Source organism: Hylobates moloch, unplaced genomic scaffold, assembly GCF_009828535.3.
Source record: "Hylobates moloch isolate HMO894 unplaced genomic scaffold, HMol_V3 SCAFFOLD_32, whole genome shotgun sequence".
NCBI lineage: Eukaryota > Metazoa > Chordata > Mammalia > Primates > Hylobatidae > Hylobates > Hylobates moloch.
In genome coordinates this window covers 2,471,827-2,492,224 of record NW_026652307.1, presented here as the reverse complement: position 1 = coordinate 2,492,224, position 20,398 = coordinate 2,471,827, and the positions used below count along the sequence as shown (strand labels likewise).

Below are 20,398 nucleotides of genomic sequence, written 5' to 3'. Positions count from 1 at the left end.
CTATTTATACTTACTGTTACTTCTTGATTATACCCTGAACAAGGAGTGGATTATTCATGAGTTTTTCGGAAAGGGGTGGGCAATTCCAGGAACTGAGGGTTCCTCCCCTTTTTAGACCATACAGGGTAACTTCCTGATGCTGGCATCTGTAAACTGTCACGGTGCTGGTCTCTTAGCATGCTAATGCATTATAATTAGCATATAATGAGCAGTGAGGACAACCAGAGGTCACTTTCACTTTCATCGCCATCTTGGATTTGGTGCATTTTGGCTGGCTTCTTTGTCACATCCTTTTATCAGCAAGGTCTTTTTTGTTTGTTTTTGTTTTTTGAGACAGAGTTTCGCTCTTGTTACCCAGGCTGGAGGGCAATGGCACAATCTTGGCTCACTGCAACCTGTGCCTCCTGGGGTCAAGTGATTCTCCTGCCTTAGCCTCCCGAGTAGCTGGGATTACAGGCGCCTGCCACCATGCGCGGTTAATTTTTTGGCTTTTTTTTAGTAGAGACGGGGTTTCACCATGTTGGCCAGGCTGGTCTGGAACTCCTGACCTCAGGTGATCCACCCGCCTCAGCCTCCCAAAGTGCTGGGATTACAGGCCTGAGCCACTGCGCCTATTGGCAAGGTCTTGGTGACCTGTACCTTGTGCCGACCTCCTATCTCATCCTGTGATGTAGAATGTCTGACCTCCGGGGAATGCAGCCCAGGAGGTCTCAGCCTTATTTTACCCAGTCTGTATTCAAGATGGAGTCGCTCTGGTTCAAACGCCTCTGACAGTTGCACAGTGACTGGTGGCACACACTTGCTTGGGAGTGGATGTGGCTCCTTGGGCTGACATTGATGAGGGCAGCCTCATCAGCATCACCTTTGGGACACACCCTGTGCAGCACAGCATGTAACAGACACAGCCCACCTGTGAACTCACCAGGAAGTCTTTCAAAGGGGCACTCAATGACTATTTACCTGATTGAATTTGTTTGCCCTCTAAAATTAGGCTGTCAGCAAATATTTGTTGAGCACCTAGTATGTGCAGGCTACTGTTTTCTTCCCCGGGGATTCCGCAGTGAACAGAGTCCCTGTCTGCAAGGACTTATGTTTTCTGCATAAGGGAATATGTGGAAAGGTAAAATGCTCAGGAGGTAGGAAGTGCTTGGAAACAGTTAAAATGGGGAACAGGAGAGATGCGGGGTCTCTGGAGAAGTTTGGTCTTCTTTTAGGTATCCAGTGAGTTGGGTTGAATAATGAGAGTCATGGAAGGTGCTGGAAGGAGACTGAGCAGAAGGAAGAGCATCTGCAGAGGCCTGAGAATGTGAGTGCATTGGGTAAGTGTGTGATGCACTGGGGAAAGCCCGTGGGGAGGCTGCGGACAGTTGGGCTCAGCCTCCAAGCTGCAGGGACCATGTGGACACTCAGGCCAGCTTCACACGGCCAGCCCACCTCTCCCCTTCCCTCCCCTTTCTGCCATCTGACAGAGGCTCTGCTGGCCTCCTTCATCCCCCACCTAATTTCCCTGCCCAGCGGGTTTCCCGTCCCTGTCTCATGGGGCATGTGCATTTTGGAAGATCTGAAGGCACACATCGACCTTCCTTTTGTTAAGAGGTTTGGGTTTTCTCCCGGTTGCCACTGGCTTTCCAGGAGGGCAGTGGCTGAGAGCTGATTTCTGTTTGTAAGATCCCTCTGGTGGCTGTGGGAAGGATGCTGTGAGTGGAGACAGCTGTGGGACAGGAAGGGCCCCGGAGGGGAGAGCCACAGGTGATGGATGAGGAACGCTGCTGGAGAGAACGGGGAGTAGATGCATCAGGACATCCACCTGGGAGCAGGACTTGCAGGATGCAGTTACAGAGTGAGGAGCAGGGGATGTGAGCACCCCGGGCTCCTGGAGCCTGCCTCTTGGCCCCTTGAATTGTACCCCTGGATGTAGGTGTCTGAAGACCTGCAATCCATTTCTGGTTCTGCCACATTATCCTGAGACTTGAACATGTCAATTCCTCTCTGAGCCTTAGTTTCTTCTTGAAGGTGGTGGTGTCATGCAGGCTAAACGAGGGAGCATGTGGGAGACGGTGGCGGCAGCAGACAAACTGGTAAAGACCGGCAGAGCGGGAGGCTAGTGCTGCTTTCACCCTCTAAGTCCCTGGAGGGCAGGGCTCGTATTTTCTACTTTGCTGAGGTCCCTCAAAACTCACATATCAGAGATTTCTTGGACAAACACTGGGCTTGAAGAAGTACCTATTTTTGTTCGATTTCAGCTCCAGGTGCTGACCCATTTTATGCTTATCTCTGTTCATGCCACAGAACATTGCTTATCACTAGCTGCAACTTTGGGAGACGGGAAAGATGCAAGTGAGAAGGTTCATGTGTCCATCTCTTAGATCTTTGCGCAGTTCAGGGGAAGTGGTGGTGGTGGTAGGTGTGTGTGTGTGTGTGTGTGTGTGTGCACGAGTATTTGTTTTCTCCTGTAAATCAGAGATGCCACAGCCTGCATGCTGCTCACCAGTGCACCCAGAGAGACAGCAAGGTGTTTCCACCCTCTGGGCTTGGAGGCTGGACAGGCGTGAGGAGCAGCCAGAGTCTGCCTGGTACAGGAACCATGAGCATCTCAGCTGTGGGGGAAGAAGATTAACACTCTTGGCTCAGCGAAAACCAGCAATGTCCTCCTAGTCTCTCTCCTCTTGTAGTTAGTTACTCATCCTCCTAGAACTTTCTTTTCCAGTAAGAGAACACACACCGAGACAGGGTACAAGAAAGTGGAGCTCAGCTCCTCTGGCGGCCTGCCTACACCCGCTGAGTCACTCATAATGGCCCCTCAGGTGTCATTTTCTTGCTAAGACATTTGGAAAAATTTCTGGTTCTAAATCACACGCAAACAGTATAATTCAACAATCTTCTCTAAGTTATTCAGGGAACTTCAACGCACTCAGAAGTGGAAGACTGGGGCGGATGAAATCAATGAATTCTCTGAGTGCTGTGTTTTTCTCTGAATTCTATTTCATTTGCCAAATGGAGGGTGGGGCAGCTCCATCTGACCCCTGGGGGATAACTCCTGGGGGAAGTCTGGAAGCAGCTGATTCGGGGTTTCTGGGTGACACTGTTTTTTTTTTTATCTTCCTGGTTCTATTCCTGTAATAGACCCAAGTGTCATGCAGGAAAAGGCGTGCTGCTACGGAGCCTTCTGTGGATTGCTGTGGCAGGCCGCTGGAGGAGAGGGTTTCAGGCTCAGGGCTGGGCTGGTCCTGGTTGGGAATCTCAGTGTTGTGGGCCATGGGCGTCCTCACCACACTTGCTAGGAGGAAGCTCCTGCCCTCTGGGGCAATGCTTGCTCATCTCCTCACCTAAATGCAGTCACTGCTAACCTGCCTTGGTCACAGCCCTTTGTGGGGGGAGGGCAGCGCAGAAAACGACTTTGTCACTCATCACAGTGGCCACTGTTAATCACTTCCTGCAGTTTGGGACTGGGGGCGGTCACCTTCAGCCTGGCAAAACAGAACTTGGGGTCGTGCCGGCATCTGCAGGGGCACTATTTGCCTATGTCCTGCACAGGGCCCGCTTCTACCAGTCCGAGGGCAAGGCAGACTGTATTCCCCACCTCACTGCTGGCGCTAAGTTGGCAGTCACAGGAGAGCTGTTTCCTCTGGGGAGCAGGTGCCTTCAGAAACAAGGACAAGAGAGCCGAGACGGGACGCACGGCTTTCCAGACCTGCTGCCTTTCCTGCCACTCTGTTCTGCCCAGACATCTTAAATTGAGACAGGTCCCCATGTCCACGGCCATGTCAAGCCTGCCGCATGGTAGGTGCTGTCTGTAGGTGTGGAATGCATGGGCCTGTCTGCACCGAGAGCCGCATCTGCCCCTCCCACCCTGCGAAGCCCACTTGAACAATAACCACCAGCAGCCACGTTAGGGGTCAGCCCTGGCAGGCCCAGTCCTCACGCCGACTTGTGACGTGGGGACTTTTATTTCATTTTTCAGGTGCAAAAGTTCAGGTCTAGGGCGGAGATGGGCCCCTGGGTGGTGGAGCTGCCACTCCGCCCCTCACCCTCTCACAGCCCAGCATCCAAAGCTCAGCACTCGCCTGGCCTGAATAAACATGGCTGGCGATACAGAAATCAAAGCAAACAGGGCTTCTTTTTCCTCCTTTTTGCCAACTGCCCCATTAACAGAAAAACCTTTTAAGCACCCACCTGGAAACCTGGCTATTCCCCCCTCCCTAAGCAAACTAAGATGGCCAAGAGGAATGTGCTGCAGTGCGGAGGGTGGGCGGAGGACCCCAGCACCCTGGATCCTGCTCACATGGCAAAGAATGAACACAGGCAGATCAGAAATGCCCCTTGGGCCCAGCCCCGTGGTCCCTGCAGCAAGGCGGTTTGTGGCAAACAAGGGCTCCTTTCAGGAGCTGGGCCACAGAAGGCCACGGCTGCCCACCGGTCACACCTTCCCGTAATAGCTCACTGCGGTTATTCCATCTACAGTCTGTCCCCAGACATCCAGGTTTCTTGGAACAGTTTACACCTTCAGCCTAGACCACCTCTTATGGAATGGAGGAAAAAGGTGACCCCACCTGGAGAAGGGCACACTCGTGAATAAATACATCACTGCCTTTAAGAGCACAGCCTGCTCTGGGCATCACTGCTCAAACTTGCTCAGCTGTCGATGTGCCCTTAACAAACATTTACTGAGGCCCTGCCATGGATCAGGCACTTTGGGGACTCAAAGATGAAATGACACGGGCAGCTCCCAGGCTGGCGGGAGATAAGGCATGTGTATAAGTAATTAGCAAACAGGACTGTGTGTGGGCACTGCAGGTTGAAGTGCTTTGGTCCCCAGGAGAGGAGGTGTCTCTGATGAGGGACCTGCCTGTGGGAAGATCATGGAGCTGTCTTTGATCTTTGAAGTCTGATAGGCAGGGGCCCCTGGATGGGGAGGGAGGCTGGGGAGAGCTGGCGGGGACAGAGACAAGGGGAAAAGAGGCCAAGGCACGCCGGGAGAAAGGCTGGAAGTGAGGCAAGATGGGCTAATGTCTATGGAAACAGAATGGTCTGTTCTTAATTTTAAAACGGTCTGTTTTAATTTCTGAAAAATACTGCTGAGGACCTATGAATATCCTCCTCTTGAATTTGCACATTCTTCTCTTTACCTTTGGGCAGGGAGGAGGGGTGACTGGACAGGAAGCTTCTGTGAGTCATGTGACATTCAGGTTTGAACCCCAAAATTTCCAAACTTAGAGAAATATTGCAAGGGTACTAATCTTGTGCTAACTTTGAAAAGAATCAGCAATTGTTACCGCTTTGCCCCTTTACTTAACTGCTCTCTCTCCGTTTATCACATTATTGTGGTTGTGGAACTGTTTCAGAGTAAGCTGCCAGCCTCAAAACGACCTTGAAGTACAGTGCTTCATCATATGGGATCTCCTGGAAACAAGGACTTCCACTGAGAACCACCACGCCATGATCAAAGTCAAGGAATGGAACACTGATACAATACTATTTTCCAGTGTACACAGTCCTTATTTGAATTTTGACAATTATCCTCATACCATCCTCTATAGCAGCCCTCTTCCCTGGTCCTGGATCCAGCCCAGGATCACAGAGTGCACTGTCAGTACCCAAGGGCAGCCTGGGATCTACACACTAGACAGAGGCGAGAAGCAGTCCCAGTCCAGGCACTCTTAGGAACACTGTGCTTTCTTCTTCCCCACCTCTGGGTTTCTCTGCTGGTTTATAGCTCAGGCCCTTTGGCTGTGTGTTTGAGCTCCTTTGGGAGGAAGCAGAAGCGATTTCCCCCAGACACTCCATCGCTAGGAACTTTCCTGACGGTGTTCCTGACCTCACATCCTGGGCCCCACCAGGCCTGTAGAGGGAACACAAGGTTTAGGAGTCAAGCCTGGGCTTGGGGCACAGGAAGCACAGGCCCCTCATGGACCAGGCTGGGCTCCAATGCTTCAACCAAGGTCACGCGTCTGGCAAGAGGCAGGGGAGGGAAGGACCTCTAGGGCTTCTGGCTCTGGGTTCAGTAGTCTTGCCTTGAGTCCCTGGCCTGAGAGATGGTGTCCTTGAGCTGCTCCAGAGCTAGGAGTGCTCTCTCCCTAAGTAAGCCAGAGTTCCAAGAGGGCAGGATCTGGCCACATCTACCTCCTTCATTCTCTTGTCTGCTGCACCGAAGGTGAGCCCAGCATATGACAGGTCCCCATCCATAGCTGTTCAAAGAATGGGGGCAACCTCAGGGTGCCCGGCAGACGTTAAAGAGAGGCCTCAAGAGGTGGTTGCTCACCAGATGGTGGTTGTCCACATCCTCGGGGCTTCAGGAGTGAGACCTTGCCCTGTACCTGCCCACCTGCACCTCGAGAGCTCAACAGGCACAAGGCAGTGCCCACCAGCCCTCCCCGTCCAAGCCAGGGCTCTCACGCCTTCTCGGGGAGTCCATTCCCCATCTTCTTTGGAAGCTTCCACCTTCTGTCCTCCGGGTGGTGGGGAACTGCCACCCTCCTGGGCAAGGATATGGAGCTGGTGTTTGGCCTGGATGTCCTTGCCTGGTTGGAGGTAATAAAGCCTAGGGCTGGCTTTCGACATTGATAGAAGCGTGGTGGCAGGGGATGTACTGAGGACCAGGAGACAGAACAGCTGCTTTCAAGCTGCTGAGTACCCAGCCTGCTGCCACTCCTGTACTGCGCATGAGGGAATGCTTTTTTTTTTTTCCCTGACAGAGTCTTGTTTTGTTGCCCAGGCTGGAGTGCAGTGGTGTGATCTCGGCTCACTACAACCTCCACCTCTCAGGTTCAAGCGATTCTCCTGCCGCAGTCACCCGAGTAGCTAGGACTACATGTGTGCGCCACCACACCTGACTAATATTTGTATTTTTAGTAGAGATGGGGTTTCACCATGTTGGCCAGGCTGGTCTTGAACTCCTGACTTCCGGTGATCTGCCCACCTTGGCCTCTCAAAGTGCTGGGATTAGTGCTGGGAGGCTAGTGCTGGGAGGAGTGAGCCACCACACCCAGCTCTAAGGGAATGCAATTGGGAGTCCATTTTGCTCTTGGAGAATTCGGGGTCTGGTAAAGGGACCCTATGGCAGACATTAAGACCCCAGACACCATGAGCTGAGATGGGACGACAGAGCAGGAGCTGGGAAGGTTGCTGAGGCACAGCCCAGCCCTAGCACGGACAGGGCAGGGGTCCAAGAGGCCTGCAGGACACTGCAGAGTAACTTGCATACAGGGCGAGAAAGGACATGTGGGGGAGGGGCGGGCAGACAGTGCCTGATGCAGGCCATCCCGGGACCTGTGAGGCCCAGTTGTGGAGCCTCCTGCTGTGTCGGGGCACGGGGCTTCTGGGGACCAAAGTCTGGAAAAGGGGCCGGGAAGCTGGACACGGAAAGCCCTTGGAGGTGGTCTGGTTACCTGGGTGAGCTAGGAGCCACAGTCATCATACCACAGTCATCAGGACCAGCATGGTCACCTGGAAGCCTGCAAACAGTGTCAGCCTCCAGGCCCTGTGCACCGAGGCGGCCTTTAATCTTGCACTCACTCTCTAGGAAATGATGGGGCAGTATTCTGTGTTGAGAGAGGAAAAACACTCCCTTCCAAAAGCATGACAGGCAGAAAGCAGAGAAGGGCCAGGACTGGCTGAGGGCAGTGAGCTGGGCCTCTGGGGTGGACACACCCTTGGTCACATTGTGAGGGTAGCTTGGTTGGCCAGTCCCACCACTGCAGTGACCACAGTTGTGTTGGGCTCACACCAGTGAACCAAAGCTCTGGATTCTGAGAGTCTGAGGATTCCGTGAAGATCTTAGACTTGGGCTCAGAGCAAGGATGCGTGAAATTGTCCATATTCAGATTGGCCAGTGTGGCAACCAGATCGGAGCCAAGGTAAGTAATGTCTGGTTACTAATCCTAGCTTTGCCACAGTCCATAGAGGTGGACAACCAAAAAAATACCCTAAGTTAGCAGGGAAGACAATAAGTCTAGCGGATTTAATGTACTTGCTAAATATCAGACAATGCCTTTGGGCTTTAAAAAAATTCTTAAAAAAAAATTTCACATAGGAAAAGAAGGAAACCATCTTTAACTAAAGGGCTACAACACACATTAAGGGCTTACAGTGTTAATTTAATTAACGTTAATTTTATCCATAGATACATATGTACAATACATGCCAACCTTTATATTACGTAACACGTTTATCGTCTTTTTCTTTGCCCACTCTGTTGCTGAGGCTGGAGTAGAATGGCAGGATCATGGCTCACTATAGCCTCAACCTCCTGGGCTCAAGCTATTCTCCTGCCTCAGCCTCCTGAGTAGCTGGGATTATAGGCGTGCACCACTATGCCTGGCTAATTTTTTAATTTTTTTTGAGAGACAGGGATCTCACTTTGTTGCTCAGGCTGGTCTTGAACTCATGGGCTCAAGTGATCCTCCTGCCTCAGGCTTCCAAAGTGGTGGGATGACAGGTGTTAAGCCACCGTGCCTGGCACTTTTATCACATTTTTTTGAGATGGAGTTTCGCTCTTGTTGCCCAGGCTGGAGTACAATGGCGCGATCTCGGCTCACTGCAACCTCCACCTCCTGGGTTCAAGTGATTCTCCTGCCTCAGCCTCGCCAGTAGCTGGGATTACAGGCATGCACCACCACGTCTGGCTGATTTTGTATTTTTCGTAGAGACGGGGTTTCACCATGTTGGTTGGGCTGGTCTCAAACTCCTGACCTCAGGTGATGTGCCCACCTGGGCCTCCCAAAGTGCTGGGATTATAGGCGTGAGCCACTGTACCCGGCCCACTTTTATCATCTTAACAATGAACTTTTCATATCTAAAAACAGTAATTTGTCTCAAAACAGTTTTGAAGTTTTTTGAGAAACTTTCTATATCCTGTCACTATGGTGTCTTTTCCTTCCCCTCTCATGTTTATTATAACGCTTAAAAAAATCAATTACTGTTTTATTAGTATGCAATTGAAAATTTAAGAGAGAGACCTAAAATAAAGTTTTCGTGTACAGTAACATAGTTAATTAAAATACACTCTCTGGAATATAAATGAGTTTTTCTCTCCTTTGTCCCCCTGCTTAAAATTTTCCCCCAAGTACGTAACTTAATTGGCCAACCCCAAGAACACAGATGCCCGAACCCACGATCTCCAATCTTGATTTTAAGATGACCAATTGCACTGTGCAAAATTTATCGTGTTCTCTTTGCTACTGTGAAATTACTTTTACTAATATGAGATGCATTTAAAGGTTTTGAAACACCTGCATTCATCGTCCATCAATGACACTTGGGTTGTTTCTGCCTTTTGGCTACTGTGAGCAATGCTGCTAGGAAACAACTAAGGCTTTTAAATGCAGGTGTTTCAAACCTGGGCCAAAGAACATTACTGCTTGAAAAGAAGCCACCATTCCTCCATGCCTCAGGGGTGAGACACTCATAACTCACACACAGAGAAGTGGGAGGCAGGAGCCCTGCTGCTCTGAAGCTGGAAGATAATACAGAAAGGGGCCCTCGAGAGAAAGTGTTAGGTTTAGATAGGGTCTTAGCTCTCACTCTAGTCGTATTGTCTAGCGTTTAGAGTCCTGGCTGACTCATGATTTACAGCTATAAGAACTTTAAGACGCATTTAATTTGGGGTATCTTAGAACTTGAATTTATTTATTCTTCCACTCCCTGAACAGTGCTGGCAGTTTACCATGAACTGCCTTGTTATTAAGACCATGGCCAGAGCAGCGCTGTCATTTAGAAGATATGGTTGGGGTTTTTAACATACCCTTGGGGATTTTAATATATGTGAACACATTTTCATTGCATTTTAATATGTGTTTTTCAGGGTGATCAAAAGGAGTCTTCCCAGTAACTGTTTCCGTATTAAGAGCTTGGCACCTATCTATATTAATAAGTAGTGTGTATGTGATTGGAAGTGCAGTATGTTTCAAATAGTTACCAGAGGACAACTATGTGTAATTTTGAGTTGTATGTATACCTGATAATCAAAAATGCACATTACTGGCCGGGCACGGTGGCTCACGCCTGTAATCCTAGCACTTTGGGAGGCCGAGGCAGGTGCATCACCTGAGGTCAGGAGTTTGAGACCAGCCTGGCCAACATGGCAAAACCCTGTATCTACTAAAAATGCAAAAATTAGCTGGGCATGGTGGTGGACGCCTGTAATCCCAGCTACTTGAGAGGCTGAGGCAGGAGAATTGCTTGAACCCAGGAGGTGGAAGTTGCAGTGAGCCAATATTGTGCTACTGCACTCCAGCCTAGGTGGCAAGAGTGAAACTCTGTCTCAAATAAATAAATAAATAAATAAATAAATAAAAAAGAAAGGCCGGGCGCCATGGCTCATGCCTGTAATCCTACTACTTTGGAAGGCCAAGGTGGGTGGATCACAAGGTCAAGAGATAGAGACCATCCTGGCCAACATGGTGAAACCCCATGTCTACTAAAAATATAAAAATTAGTTGGGCATGGTGGTGCGTGCCTGTAGTCCCAGCTACTCAGGAGGCTGAGGCAGGAGAATTGCTTGAACCCAGGAGGCGGAGGTTGCAGTGAGCCGAGATCACGCCACTGCACAGATCAAGACTCCATCCAAAAAAAAAAAAAAAGGCGCTAATTACTTAAAATCATGCAGAGGTCCAAGTTATGGGTTGTTTGGAAAAGTTCATGAAAAGAAATCCCCAAAGTGAAATGAGGTATTATTATGAAATCAGATAAGAATTCAGTTTATTTTCCTTTAATGGAATCTACACTTTACTAGCTTGGAGCATTATAAGGAGAAATTAGAGCTATATTGACTTTAAATTCTAAAACAACAGCTTTAATGTATATAATGGCCTGAATTTAATAGGAGGAAAATCCGATTTAGTACTTTGTGTTTGACATTTTATTTAAGGAGTTCAGGTGGGGAGAAAATGCAATCTTCATATTACTTCACATTGCTTAGTAGAGGCAAAAAGCAAATGATGCCATGGTTATTTATGAAAAGGCCCTAAAAGAATGTCTTGGGGAGGGTCAGGCAACCAGAGGGAAACAGGCTTGGGAATGCTAACTTTCTCTCTGGTTAACACAGCCTTTTTCGAGGTCTATTTACTCTGACCTTCCTCCTGCTTTCAGTTCTGGGAGATGATTGGTGAGGAACACGGGATTGACTTGGCTGGCAGCGACCGCGGGGCCTCGGCCTTGCAGCTGGAGAGAATCAGCGTGTACTACAACGAAGCCTACGGTAGGACTGGCGGGGCTCTGGGAGCAGTGGTCCCGCAACTGGGAACACATGCAGAGGAAGGGCTGAGGCCCAGGAGACGGAAATGTCAAAGCAGTGATGTCTAGGCTCAGGGAGGCGACAGGCAGGGCAGCAGGATCCCAGGGTGGTGGGTCCCCAACCCCTGGTCAAGAGGCAGGAATGGGGAAGGAGCTGCTGGACAGGGCACACACCTTAACACAAGCAGGTTAAGTACTCACTTTCCTTTGTGGTTTCACAAATGAAACCAGAATCATTTCCAATATGAAGGAAGAGAATCTCTGTCATTGGCAGTATCACAGAGCAGACAATGATAGAAATTGTTTCTGGGTATTCTGTAGATTTGTGGGATTGTTGGGGTAAAAAATATGATGTTAGAGACTCAAATCTCCACCTACCAAGAGCCCCTTTCTAGAACATCCATGATTTTTTTTGGACCAGTATCACAAAGTTCTATTTTGATAAAACGTTAACTTTTACAAAAACAAGTAGGCTGACTTTTTCCTGTTTTTCTACACAGGTAGGAAATATGTGCCCCGAGCAGTCTTGGTGGACCTAGAACCTGGGACGATGGACAGCATTCGATCTAGCAAATTAGGAGCCCTCTTTCAACCCGACAGTTTTGTCCATGGTACGTTTTTCCAGAAGGTTCCACCAGGAGTGGGGGGGGATGCTTTACTGGTGCCCTTCTCTTTTCACTTTTCTTCCCCTGCTGGTTACTCTTTTTGGCCACAGGTAATTCTGGGGCTGGCAACAACTGGGCCAAAGGCCATTACACGGAGGGAGCCGAGCTGATCGAGAACGTCCTAGAGGTGGTGAGGCACGAGAGTGAGAGCTGTGACTGCCTGCAGGGCTTCCAGATCGTCCACTCCCTGGGCGGGGGCACAGGCTCCGGGATGGGCACTCTGCTCATGAACAAGATTAGAGAGGAGTACCCGGACCGGATCATGAATTCCTTCAGCGTCATGCCTTCTCCCAAGGTGTCAGACACGGTGGTGGAGCCCTACAACGCGGTTCTGTCCATCCACCAGCTGATTGAGAATGCAGATGCCTGTTTCTGCATTGACAATGAAGCCCTCTATGACATCTGCTTCCGTACCCTGAAGCTGACGACACCCACCTACGGGGATCTCAACCACCTGGTGTCCTTGACCATGAGTGGCATAACCACCTCCCTCCGGTTCCCGGGTCAGCTCAACGCAGACCTGCGCAAGCTGGCGGTGAACATGGTCCCCTTCCCCCGCCTGCACTTCTTTATGCCCGGCTTTGCCCCACTCACGGCCCAGGGCAGCCAGCAGTACCGAGCCCTCTCCGTGGCTGAGCTCACCCAGCAGATGTTCGACGCCCGCAATACCATGGCTGCCTGTGACCCCCGCCGTGGCCGCTACCTCACAGTGGCCTGCATTTTCCGGGGCAAGATGTCCACCAAGGAAGTGGACCAGCAACTGCTCTCCGTGCAGACCAGGAACAGCAGCTGCTTTGTGGAGTGGATTCCCAACAACGTCAAGGTGGCTGTCTGCGACATCCCGCCCCAGGGGCTGAGCATGGCCGCCACCTTCATTGGCAACAACACGGCCATCCAAGAGATCTTTAATAGGGTCTCTGAGCATTTCTCAGCCATGTTCAAAAGGAAAGCTTTTGTGCACTGGTACACCAGCGAAGGGATGGACATAGACGAATTTGGGGAAGCTGAAAGTAACATCCATGATTTGGTATCCGAGTACCAACAATTTCAAGATGCCAAAGCAGTTCTAGAGGAAGATGAAGAGGTCATCGAGGAGGCAGAAATGGAGCCAGAAGATAAGGGACATTAACCGTGAGAGAAGCTGTGCTGTGGAGTCACTTACAGAACAGTTTCTCATTAGATTAGTGTTTCTCCTGCAGCACTCCAAAACCCATTCTGCACTGCAGCACAGTGAATGATATGCACTCATCATTAGCTTCGACACAGGGACTGCGGGAGACAGGTGGGGAACAGCTGACAGGCATTAGGGTCTTTGCTGACACTTACTAACCTTGAAGAGTTTGATATTCAATGCATACTTATGAACTTAAAAAAATAGCAAATTTATTGTAAAGTGCTCCCTTTGTTTCAAAGTGTTCGCCAGGCATCCAGACTACACGTGTGGATTTGCAGGGAGCCACTGGAGGTGGTGTTACATTTTTATACTTTAGCAGCATTGATAGCACCCTGGAATCCTCACTTGGTATCCGAGGGCTACTAACACTCTTCCCTTAGGTTCTTTCCTCTGAGCAAACATTGCCTGGCATCCTGCCTTCCAGTGCCTGCCAGCCTCCAGAAGAACCAGGTGCCTGACTAGTACATGGGGAGCTACAGAGCCAAGGTCAATGTGAGTCAACATCCACTAGAAATATCCATGTTGTGTAGACCTGTGCACACAACATGCTAACTGGAAAAGAGGAAAAAAGAAAAGCCACAGTCCTCTCCACAAAAATACCTGGTCCAAACAAGAAAACAAAAAGATAAGCAAAACTAAAGAACTGCAGTCCTCTTATCTTTACTTCTGAAGAGCTAGCCTTTAACATATATGTTTATATAGTTTAAATTTCTTACTACTGTTAGATCCCAGGAATTCATTAATAATCATCCTTGGTTTTCCTTTTAAAGGCTATTTTGAAATGCTCTTTTCACTTTCATTCAGTCATCACCCCCCAAAATGCTCTGCAGCCTCTCTGCTCTTTGAGAAAGGGCACACCATCCGCTCGGCAACCATTCAAATGCAGGAATTACACAGCAATGGCTGCAGTGTCCTTCTCAGTTACGGAGGACATCGTCTCATTAGGGAACTTTTACAGTTCAAATTAATTTGCAGAAGTTGCCATAAATGTTTGCATAATGACATAGCTTTAACCACTACATGATTTTAATCTGCTCACATTACAACAGGACCAAATACACAAGAGCGTAATCAAATCATCTGTAACTCCTTAATTACAGTTTACCTATTTCTGACATGCAGCACTGCCATCTCTTCCAGCACCATCAGGGTTTTAATGGCCCTCTGGAATTACCACTGAGATATACTATTTGATCCATGGATAACCGGTAATGGGAAAATGCTCCGACCCTCAATGCAGTAAATATTTACTTGCAGGCAACTGGGTTCTCATCTCTTGATTTGCTTTTGTAATTGGCAATAATAAAATAGCAGGTAGATGGATGACAGTTGCTCATTCTGAGAAACTTCACTCTTTTCACGTATGCATCATGAGGAAATAACTAAAATATATACGAAGAGAAAAATACCTTGCCATCGGATCATCAAGTCTTCTACTTACAAACTTCAAAAAACACAAAACAACAGTCATGTTTTAAATGCTTTCTACTTGTGGTTCAAGAAGCACTAGATTTAGTAAGAAACTCTACCTATATACTTAGTTTGAAGTTAGTAACTTCCTGAGATGCTAAAGACTTACAGCCTGCGATTATACAAGGAGTTACACATGCTTCCTCTGGTGCTTTACTTCTCAAACCTAAAAAAGGAGAGAGAGATTTAAACCTTTTAAAAAACTTTTGCTGACTTATATTACTGGAAAGATTTGTTTGCTCAATAGTAATCATTAAACTACAAAGTAATTCAATTTTAAATGGCAAAATTGCTTTATTTCAGACTAAATAAATTCCTTTTCTTGAAGCCTAACCATCCAGACTGAGTAGTTAAAAATATTTAGAAATGCATCTCACCATCCTACTCTTTCGTATGGCAGAAATAGATTTAAAAACACAAAACACAAACTAGAAACCTAAGAAATCTGTCCCTTTTGATTTTGAAGAGCTTATCCTTCAGCAGTACAGTTGCTACAGCGACCTTGTTCTCTCAGAGACTGACAGCACAATCACCGAATTTTAGAGCTTTTCCGATTCCTTCACTTTGCTCACAAGAACTATGTGAACTAAGAGATTAACTGACAACCTCAAATATCATCCAACTAGTTAGTGGGATACTCATTAAGTTGGTCTGACTGGGGTCACCTCATCATTGGGCACAGTCATCCTGCCAGCTACCCAGCACCGCTGGAGGCAGGAAGTTTATTACACTACTGGTTCAGGATTTTTTTTAATCACAGAGAAAAGAGCCTCTAAGAATCTCTGCTGGACAGTAAACTTGTCTTTTACCCAGTTACTTCACTCCTTTCCATATCACAAGCTCTGTCCCTAAGTCTCACCTCTAATTACCCCATCTGCCTCCTTAATAATATACCATCTATATACCAATAATCTACCAATATACTACCAATCTACTATACCATCTATATACCAATAATACCCCATCTGCCTCCTTAATAAATGACTTATCTCTAATTACTTGACTGGAAATCATTTAGCCCCTTAGCCTATTAGTTACTTTATTCGTCCCATGTCAAAAAGGCCCGAAAGCCTTTTGATTCATTTATTCCTGTTCCCTGTAATGGAGGATACTTCCTAGTACCTTAATCTTGGGGACCACAGCACTGAACTGAGGTGCCCTAACTTGCAAACAGCAGGAGGACAGCTCTGAGGCGAAGGACTCCAAGGGCTCCCAACCTGCTGTTGTCCAGAGGCACCCTCTTCCACTCAATCGGTGCTGCCTCCCTGCTCGCTCTGTGCTGAGAATTCAGTAAAACCTACAGGTCAAGTGTCGGGACAATAAGTCATTCCCAGAAGCCAAGAACAAAGACATTCTTTTCGGCTTATCCTCGACATTGCTGACAGTGGCCCTGATAAATTACTGTGAGCTTAAGTACCATGTGAGAACTGGTCCTAGAATGGTGTTTCAAAATTTCCAGTTCAAATTTATTTCTCGTCTCCAAAAACAGTTAAAATCAGGCAGTGAACTTTGCAATGGTGTTTTACTTGCCCGAGCGCTTTCAAGTTTCAAAGAAAGATAAAAACATAACTTGCAACAATTTTTCATCCCTAAATAATGAATGAATGAATCACTATGGAAATACCACAAAACTGCTGTTGTGGTCACCGTGTCCCAGACTTGCAGTCAAAACTCCTAGGTTTTAATTTCAGCTTGGCCATCAACTCAATGAGCAAGTTATTAAATAGCTTTGCCTCATTTCCTATGAGAAATGCTACCAGAGTATAAAGATTCATTTACAAAACAATGTGAAAAACAATTTGTGCTTAAATTCTGTAACTGTTCTTATCTATAGGCTTTAAGTGCACGAGTACAATTTAGTATTTCTTCTTCTAATCTACACTTTTAGTATTTAATAATTACTTCCATTTGTTACTGATAACCATGTCCTTATTCTGACATGACAACAATTCAGAAATAAGGGACTACAAAGCCTCAATGACAGCAGATAATTTTGATCACCAATTAATGTCATGAAACAACTATTTTGAGACATTTTCAAAATGCTTTCTGTATCCCTTTGGTCACTAAAAATTAAATCTGGTTTCCCCTGCTCTTAAGAAACCCTGGTTCACATGGCCATAATCATGCAGCTGTGCAGACAGTTCCTTTAAAGAAAACGAAAAAGTCTCACAAACTAAAAATCAAGAGTAACAGTGAACCATATTTCAATTTATTGACATTGTCAATTTATGAACAAGACAGGATTTTTTTTTTCCCATGAAATGAGATCCTTTTCAATCTGCCATAACATGTGCCCACACATCTTCACCTTGGAAATGTAGCATTTCAAGCTTTAGTCAGGGTCTAGGAGGAAAAAGAAAATGCAACAGTTGCTGGCTAGTTCTCTGTGTTTTCTTAAAAACTCAACATGAATAAAAGAAATAACTTCCTTATAGTGAACTGTATAACTGTGGCTATCATTCACACTGCCTTGGCTCAGATGTAAAAAGTGCTGGTTCAAGTACACAGGCTTAGTCAAGCAGGCATTTCTCCGCTGAGTAAAAGTAAACACTCTCCCAGCATAAAGAAACTACTTTGCCTTTAAAAGACACTAATATCTCCTTGTGCTAATGAGGTGGGGTCTGTAACCCCGAAGGGCATAACAGAGAGGGGCTAATGCTTTGTTTAAGGGGATTGGACACTACTTCCTGACCCCCAGGACTGCAAAATCTCAGCATTAGATGCAGTCTGGCGGCTCTGAGCCGAGTGAGGCTAAATGATTTTCTGTTAGCTTATTGTTAAAACAAAACAACCCAACATAAAACCAGGTCTCATTACTCAGAATTATGAGATTAGACAGAGAGCCCCTAGAAAAAGGGCTAAATTCAAAACACTGCATCTCCAGACTTGTAATAAAATATTTACTAATTCAAAATGAAAATGAAAAGTGCTTAGGGGAGACAGTTCCAATAAGTAAAATTGCTCATAACCATAAGCTGCCAAAGGATTAATATTTATCACATTTCTGTGCTATTATGGGTCTGAAGCTTTTTAAAAACAAAACAAGAAAAATTAAATCTGAAAAACATCTCTCTGATAATTTGCCTTGCTTACTTTTGAAATAACAATGTCAAGAAAGTACTTTAGAGATCAAACCACTTTTATAATTTGGAACACAAAAGTCTACACTTATCAACTGTACAGACCTTTTTATTTCACGAGAATTTAACTTTACATCACCAACATCTTTGGAAAAGTAAAATGAACCAAACCCTCTGAAAGTATAATAAATTAGCAAAACAGTATTCACTACGGGGTCTTGCAGATTTTATTGCTTGATACAACAGCAGGACCCTTGCCTGTACTTGTAGTTATTATGTTCGGGAAGTAGTGATTTGTGAGAACATTAGTAGATGTGGGGGAAATAAAAATGTAAAGAACTGTAGCTTTTCATGCTCTTGGACTGTTATGTAACTCCAATTGCAATTATACAAGTGGGGAGTTCATCCTCCAAATTATTTGATTTGTGCCTACAAATGAAACAGGTTTAATTAAAATAAGATGGCTCTCTACCTAAGCATTGCTAAATGAACTGAAAATCAATGTGCCAATTACTTCTGCTTGTCAGGGCCCAAAAAGACTTTCTTTTCATTAGGTCACGGGACTTCTATAACCTGCATGCTTTAAATTATATTATCCCAATAACTAACTTCCAAATACACTGACTAAAAAATGAATAAAACCCAAAACTAAAATTATTTTGATCTTTATGGTGCTCCAAAAACTTAAGATGCAACTGTTCTTCTAAATAAATCAGTAACTTACAGATTATTCCTTCTTTACTTTCACAATTTTTACACTGCTGCCAGAAGTCTTCTCGGCATTTGCTTTGAATTCTGTCTTCAGTGCATCTCTCACTGCTTTTGCACAGATCTGGGAGTATCGGATGTAGCTGGGAGAAAATGAGAGAAGATACATGGTTAATTATCAATATTCCAGCCAGACAGCTGTTACTGTGCTTTCGCTTTTCTTCCTGTACTTTTTATTTTGGTTTGGTTGTACCTTATTGTAGAACTGGATTTAAAAATATGACTAATGCCAAAAAGTATCTATACAAAGAAAAAGAACTAGAAAAAAATGTACCAAAGTATTAACTGGTGTTTGGATGGATGATCTTTGATTTCTCTTCTTTGTACTGTGTTTTCTCTTTAGTGTATATTAATTCAAAATAAAAGATGCATAAATGTTTTTAAAAATCCCACAGCATAGAAAAAAAAAAAAAAAGACTGAAATGTTTAGAGACTATAACATGAATCATCAATTCTCTCCTCAATTTCTCTCCTTAAAACTTTAATTATATTATTCTTGGAAAATGAGGTATACATAATTAAGAGAAAACTATATTGAATTAAAACAATTCGTTCTAAATTATTTAAACTCTTTTCTGAGAATACTGAATTCTGTCTCACAAGTCTGCCACTGAAAATAACCTACTAATCAAGATTTCTAAATTAAACTGAAAAGTGCTTAGAGAACATCATCAATTCTAGCAAAATTGTAAAACCTGCTTCCTGTTTGGTAGATGGACTCCCATCAACACTGTAGTTTCCAAAAGATGTCAGATCACCTTTCCCACTTTTGAAAACAAGCGGGGAGGGGTGCTATTTTCTCATGTTTTAGAACTTATTTTGGGGACTCTGAGGTATGAGCTCCAATGCCTGCGTCCATCTTACTAACTGGGTGACCTTCAGGCTGTTCAACATTTTCAGCATGTTTATTCACCTGAAAAAAACGACAGAATAAAAGGATAATAATACCTGTCCTGCTGATAGCTGGGAGGAGGAAAAACAAGTGTGAAAAGGTATGGATCACAGGGTAGGTTGCCTAATGGTATCTACTACTGGGACTATCATCCTTCCATCCTTCCAATTCTACAAGACGTCGCTGGCTTGACCTCAGCAAGTCGGGAAGCTCCGTTGTAGTGTAGTCACATGTACCCACAAAATGGAAAGTGCTACACCATCCAGTCAACTAACAAGGTGTGTCACCTAGAGCAAGGTACTTCTGCTCACCCAGGTGCACAGGTAAAAAAAAATCGGATGTGACACCTAGACCAATGGTTTGCGGTTCCACTATGAGACACCATGTCCTCAAGTGGGTTCCATATTTGAGCTTTCCAGGAGCCACCTCGCATCTTTGTGAGAGGCTCTCGACAGTTTACCAATGGCTCTCACCCCTTTTACACATAAGGAAACCTGAAATCGACAGGAATTAAAAGTTTAAAAAAAAAATGTGTAAAGTTGTAAAAGGCTCCACCTCGATGCTGGATTAAAGGTCAAAGCTGCTAACGGCGGTCACGTGGAGAGAAATCTCCTGTTTCCCGAGGTGGATGTGACTGTACTACTTTCACCACCTGGCTCCAGCACCATTCTAGAAGAAAAAGGTTTGCTGAATAAGAGCTGGCCTCTCTCTCTCGAGAAACCTTCCCACTCACAAAGGTGTCCAGGGGCACTCTGTGGGTGCTGGGCCGCATCGGCGGGAAGCCTCCCACGCGAGGCCGAGGGCGCGCCCGCCTGAGCGCTTTGCCCACAGCGACGCCATCTTGGCGGCGACGTCCGAGGCTAGGCCCAACCACGGTCACGCGTGGGGCCGCTGCTCTGTGTCCTGCATGACCTCTGGGCACCGGGATGCCCGCGGGCCGGCTCACGAAGCCCTTCCCTCTGGAGGCCTGGGCCTACCTGAGTCCAGCCTGTCTCCAGTAGGCCACCATGCTGTAGCGAAAGCGGAGCGCGTCGGGCCGAATCGCCAAGACGCCGGCAATGTCGGCTCAGCTGGGCGGTTCAGCAGCAGGAAGATCAGACCACAGAAGCGGAAGGGG

General features: G+C 46.4%; 2 protein-coding genes across 3 annotated transcripts in view; one reads left to right on the top strand and one right to left on the bottom strand.

The window, feature by feature from the left end:
• Nucleotides 1–20,398, bottom strand: part of LOC116463284 (ATP synthase subunit epsilon, mitochondrial) — a 25,676-nt gene extending 5,278 nt beyond the window's left edge. Inside the window, exons 1-3 of one of the 2 annotated variants that reach the window (XR_009212022.1) lie at nt 20,259–20,398; nt 18,346–18,472; nt 14,648–14,704 (exon numbers count right to left, since the gene is read on the bottom strand). Coding sequence is in view for 1 of the 2 variants with exons in the window: in XM_032146321.2 (XP_032002212.1) it covers nt 18,349–18,472; nt 20,259–20,290 (156 nt within the window). In the remaining variant the exon portion in view is untranslated. Of the gene's footprint in view, nt 1–14,647; nt 14,705–16,728; nt 16,885–18,345; nt 18,473–20,258 lie in introns of those variants that run through there. The other variant, XM_032146321.2, reaches the window with a different exon arrangement.
• Nucleotides 11,753–13,023, top strand: LOC116463286 (tubulin beta-1 chain-like). Its single transcript, XM_032146322.2, has 2 exons — nt 11,753–11,840; nt 11,945–13,023. The coding sequence occupies exons 1-2, from the start codon at nt 11,780–11,782 to the stop codon at nt 13,021–13,023; spliced, it is 1,140 nt and encodes a 379-aa protein (XP_032002213.1). The 5' UTR covers nt 11,753–11,779.

What these genes read in the sequence shown, in the direction of transcription:
- LOC116463286 (XM_032146322.2), top strand. Translation starts at nt 11,780, where the DNA reads ATGGACAGCATTCGATCTAGCAAATTAGGAGCCCTCTTTCAACCCGAC. An exon ending in ACCCGACAGTTTTGTCCATG is followed by an intron (nt 11,841 to 11,944) that starts GTACGTTTTTCC and finishes TTTTGGCCACAG; the next exon opens with GTAATTCTGGGGCTGGCAAC.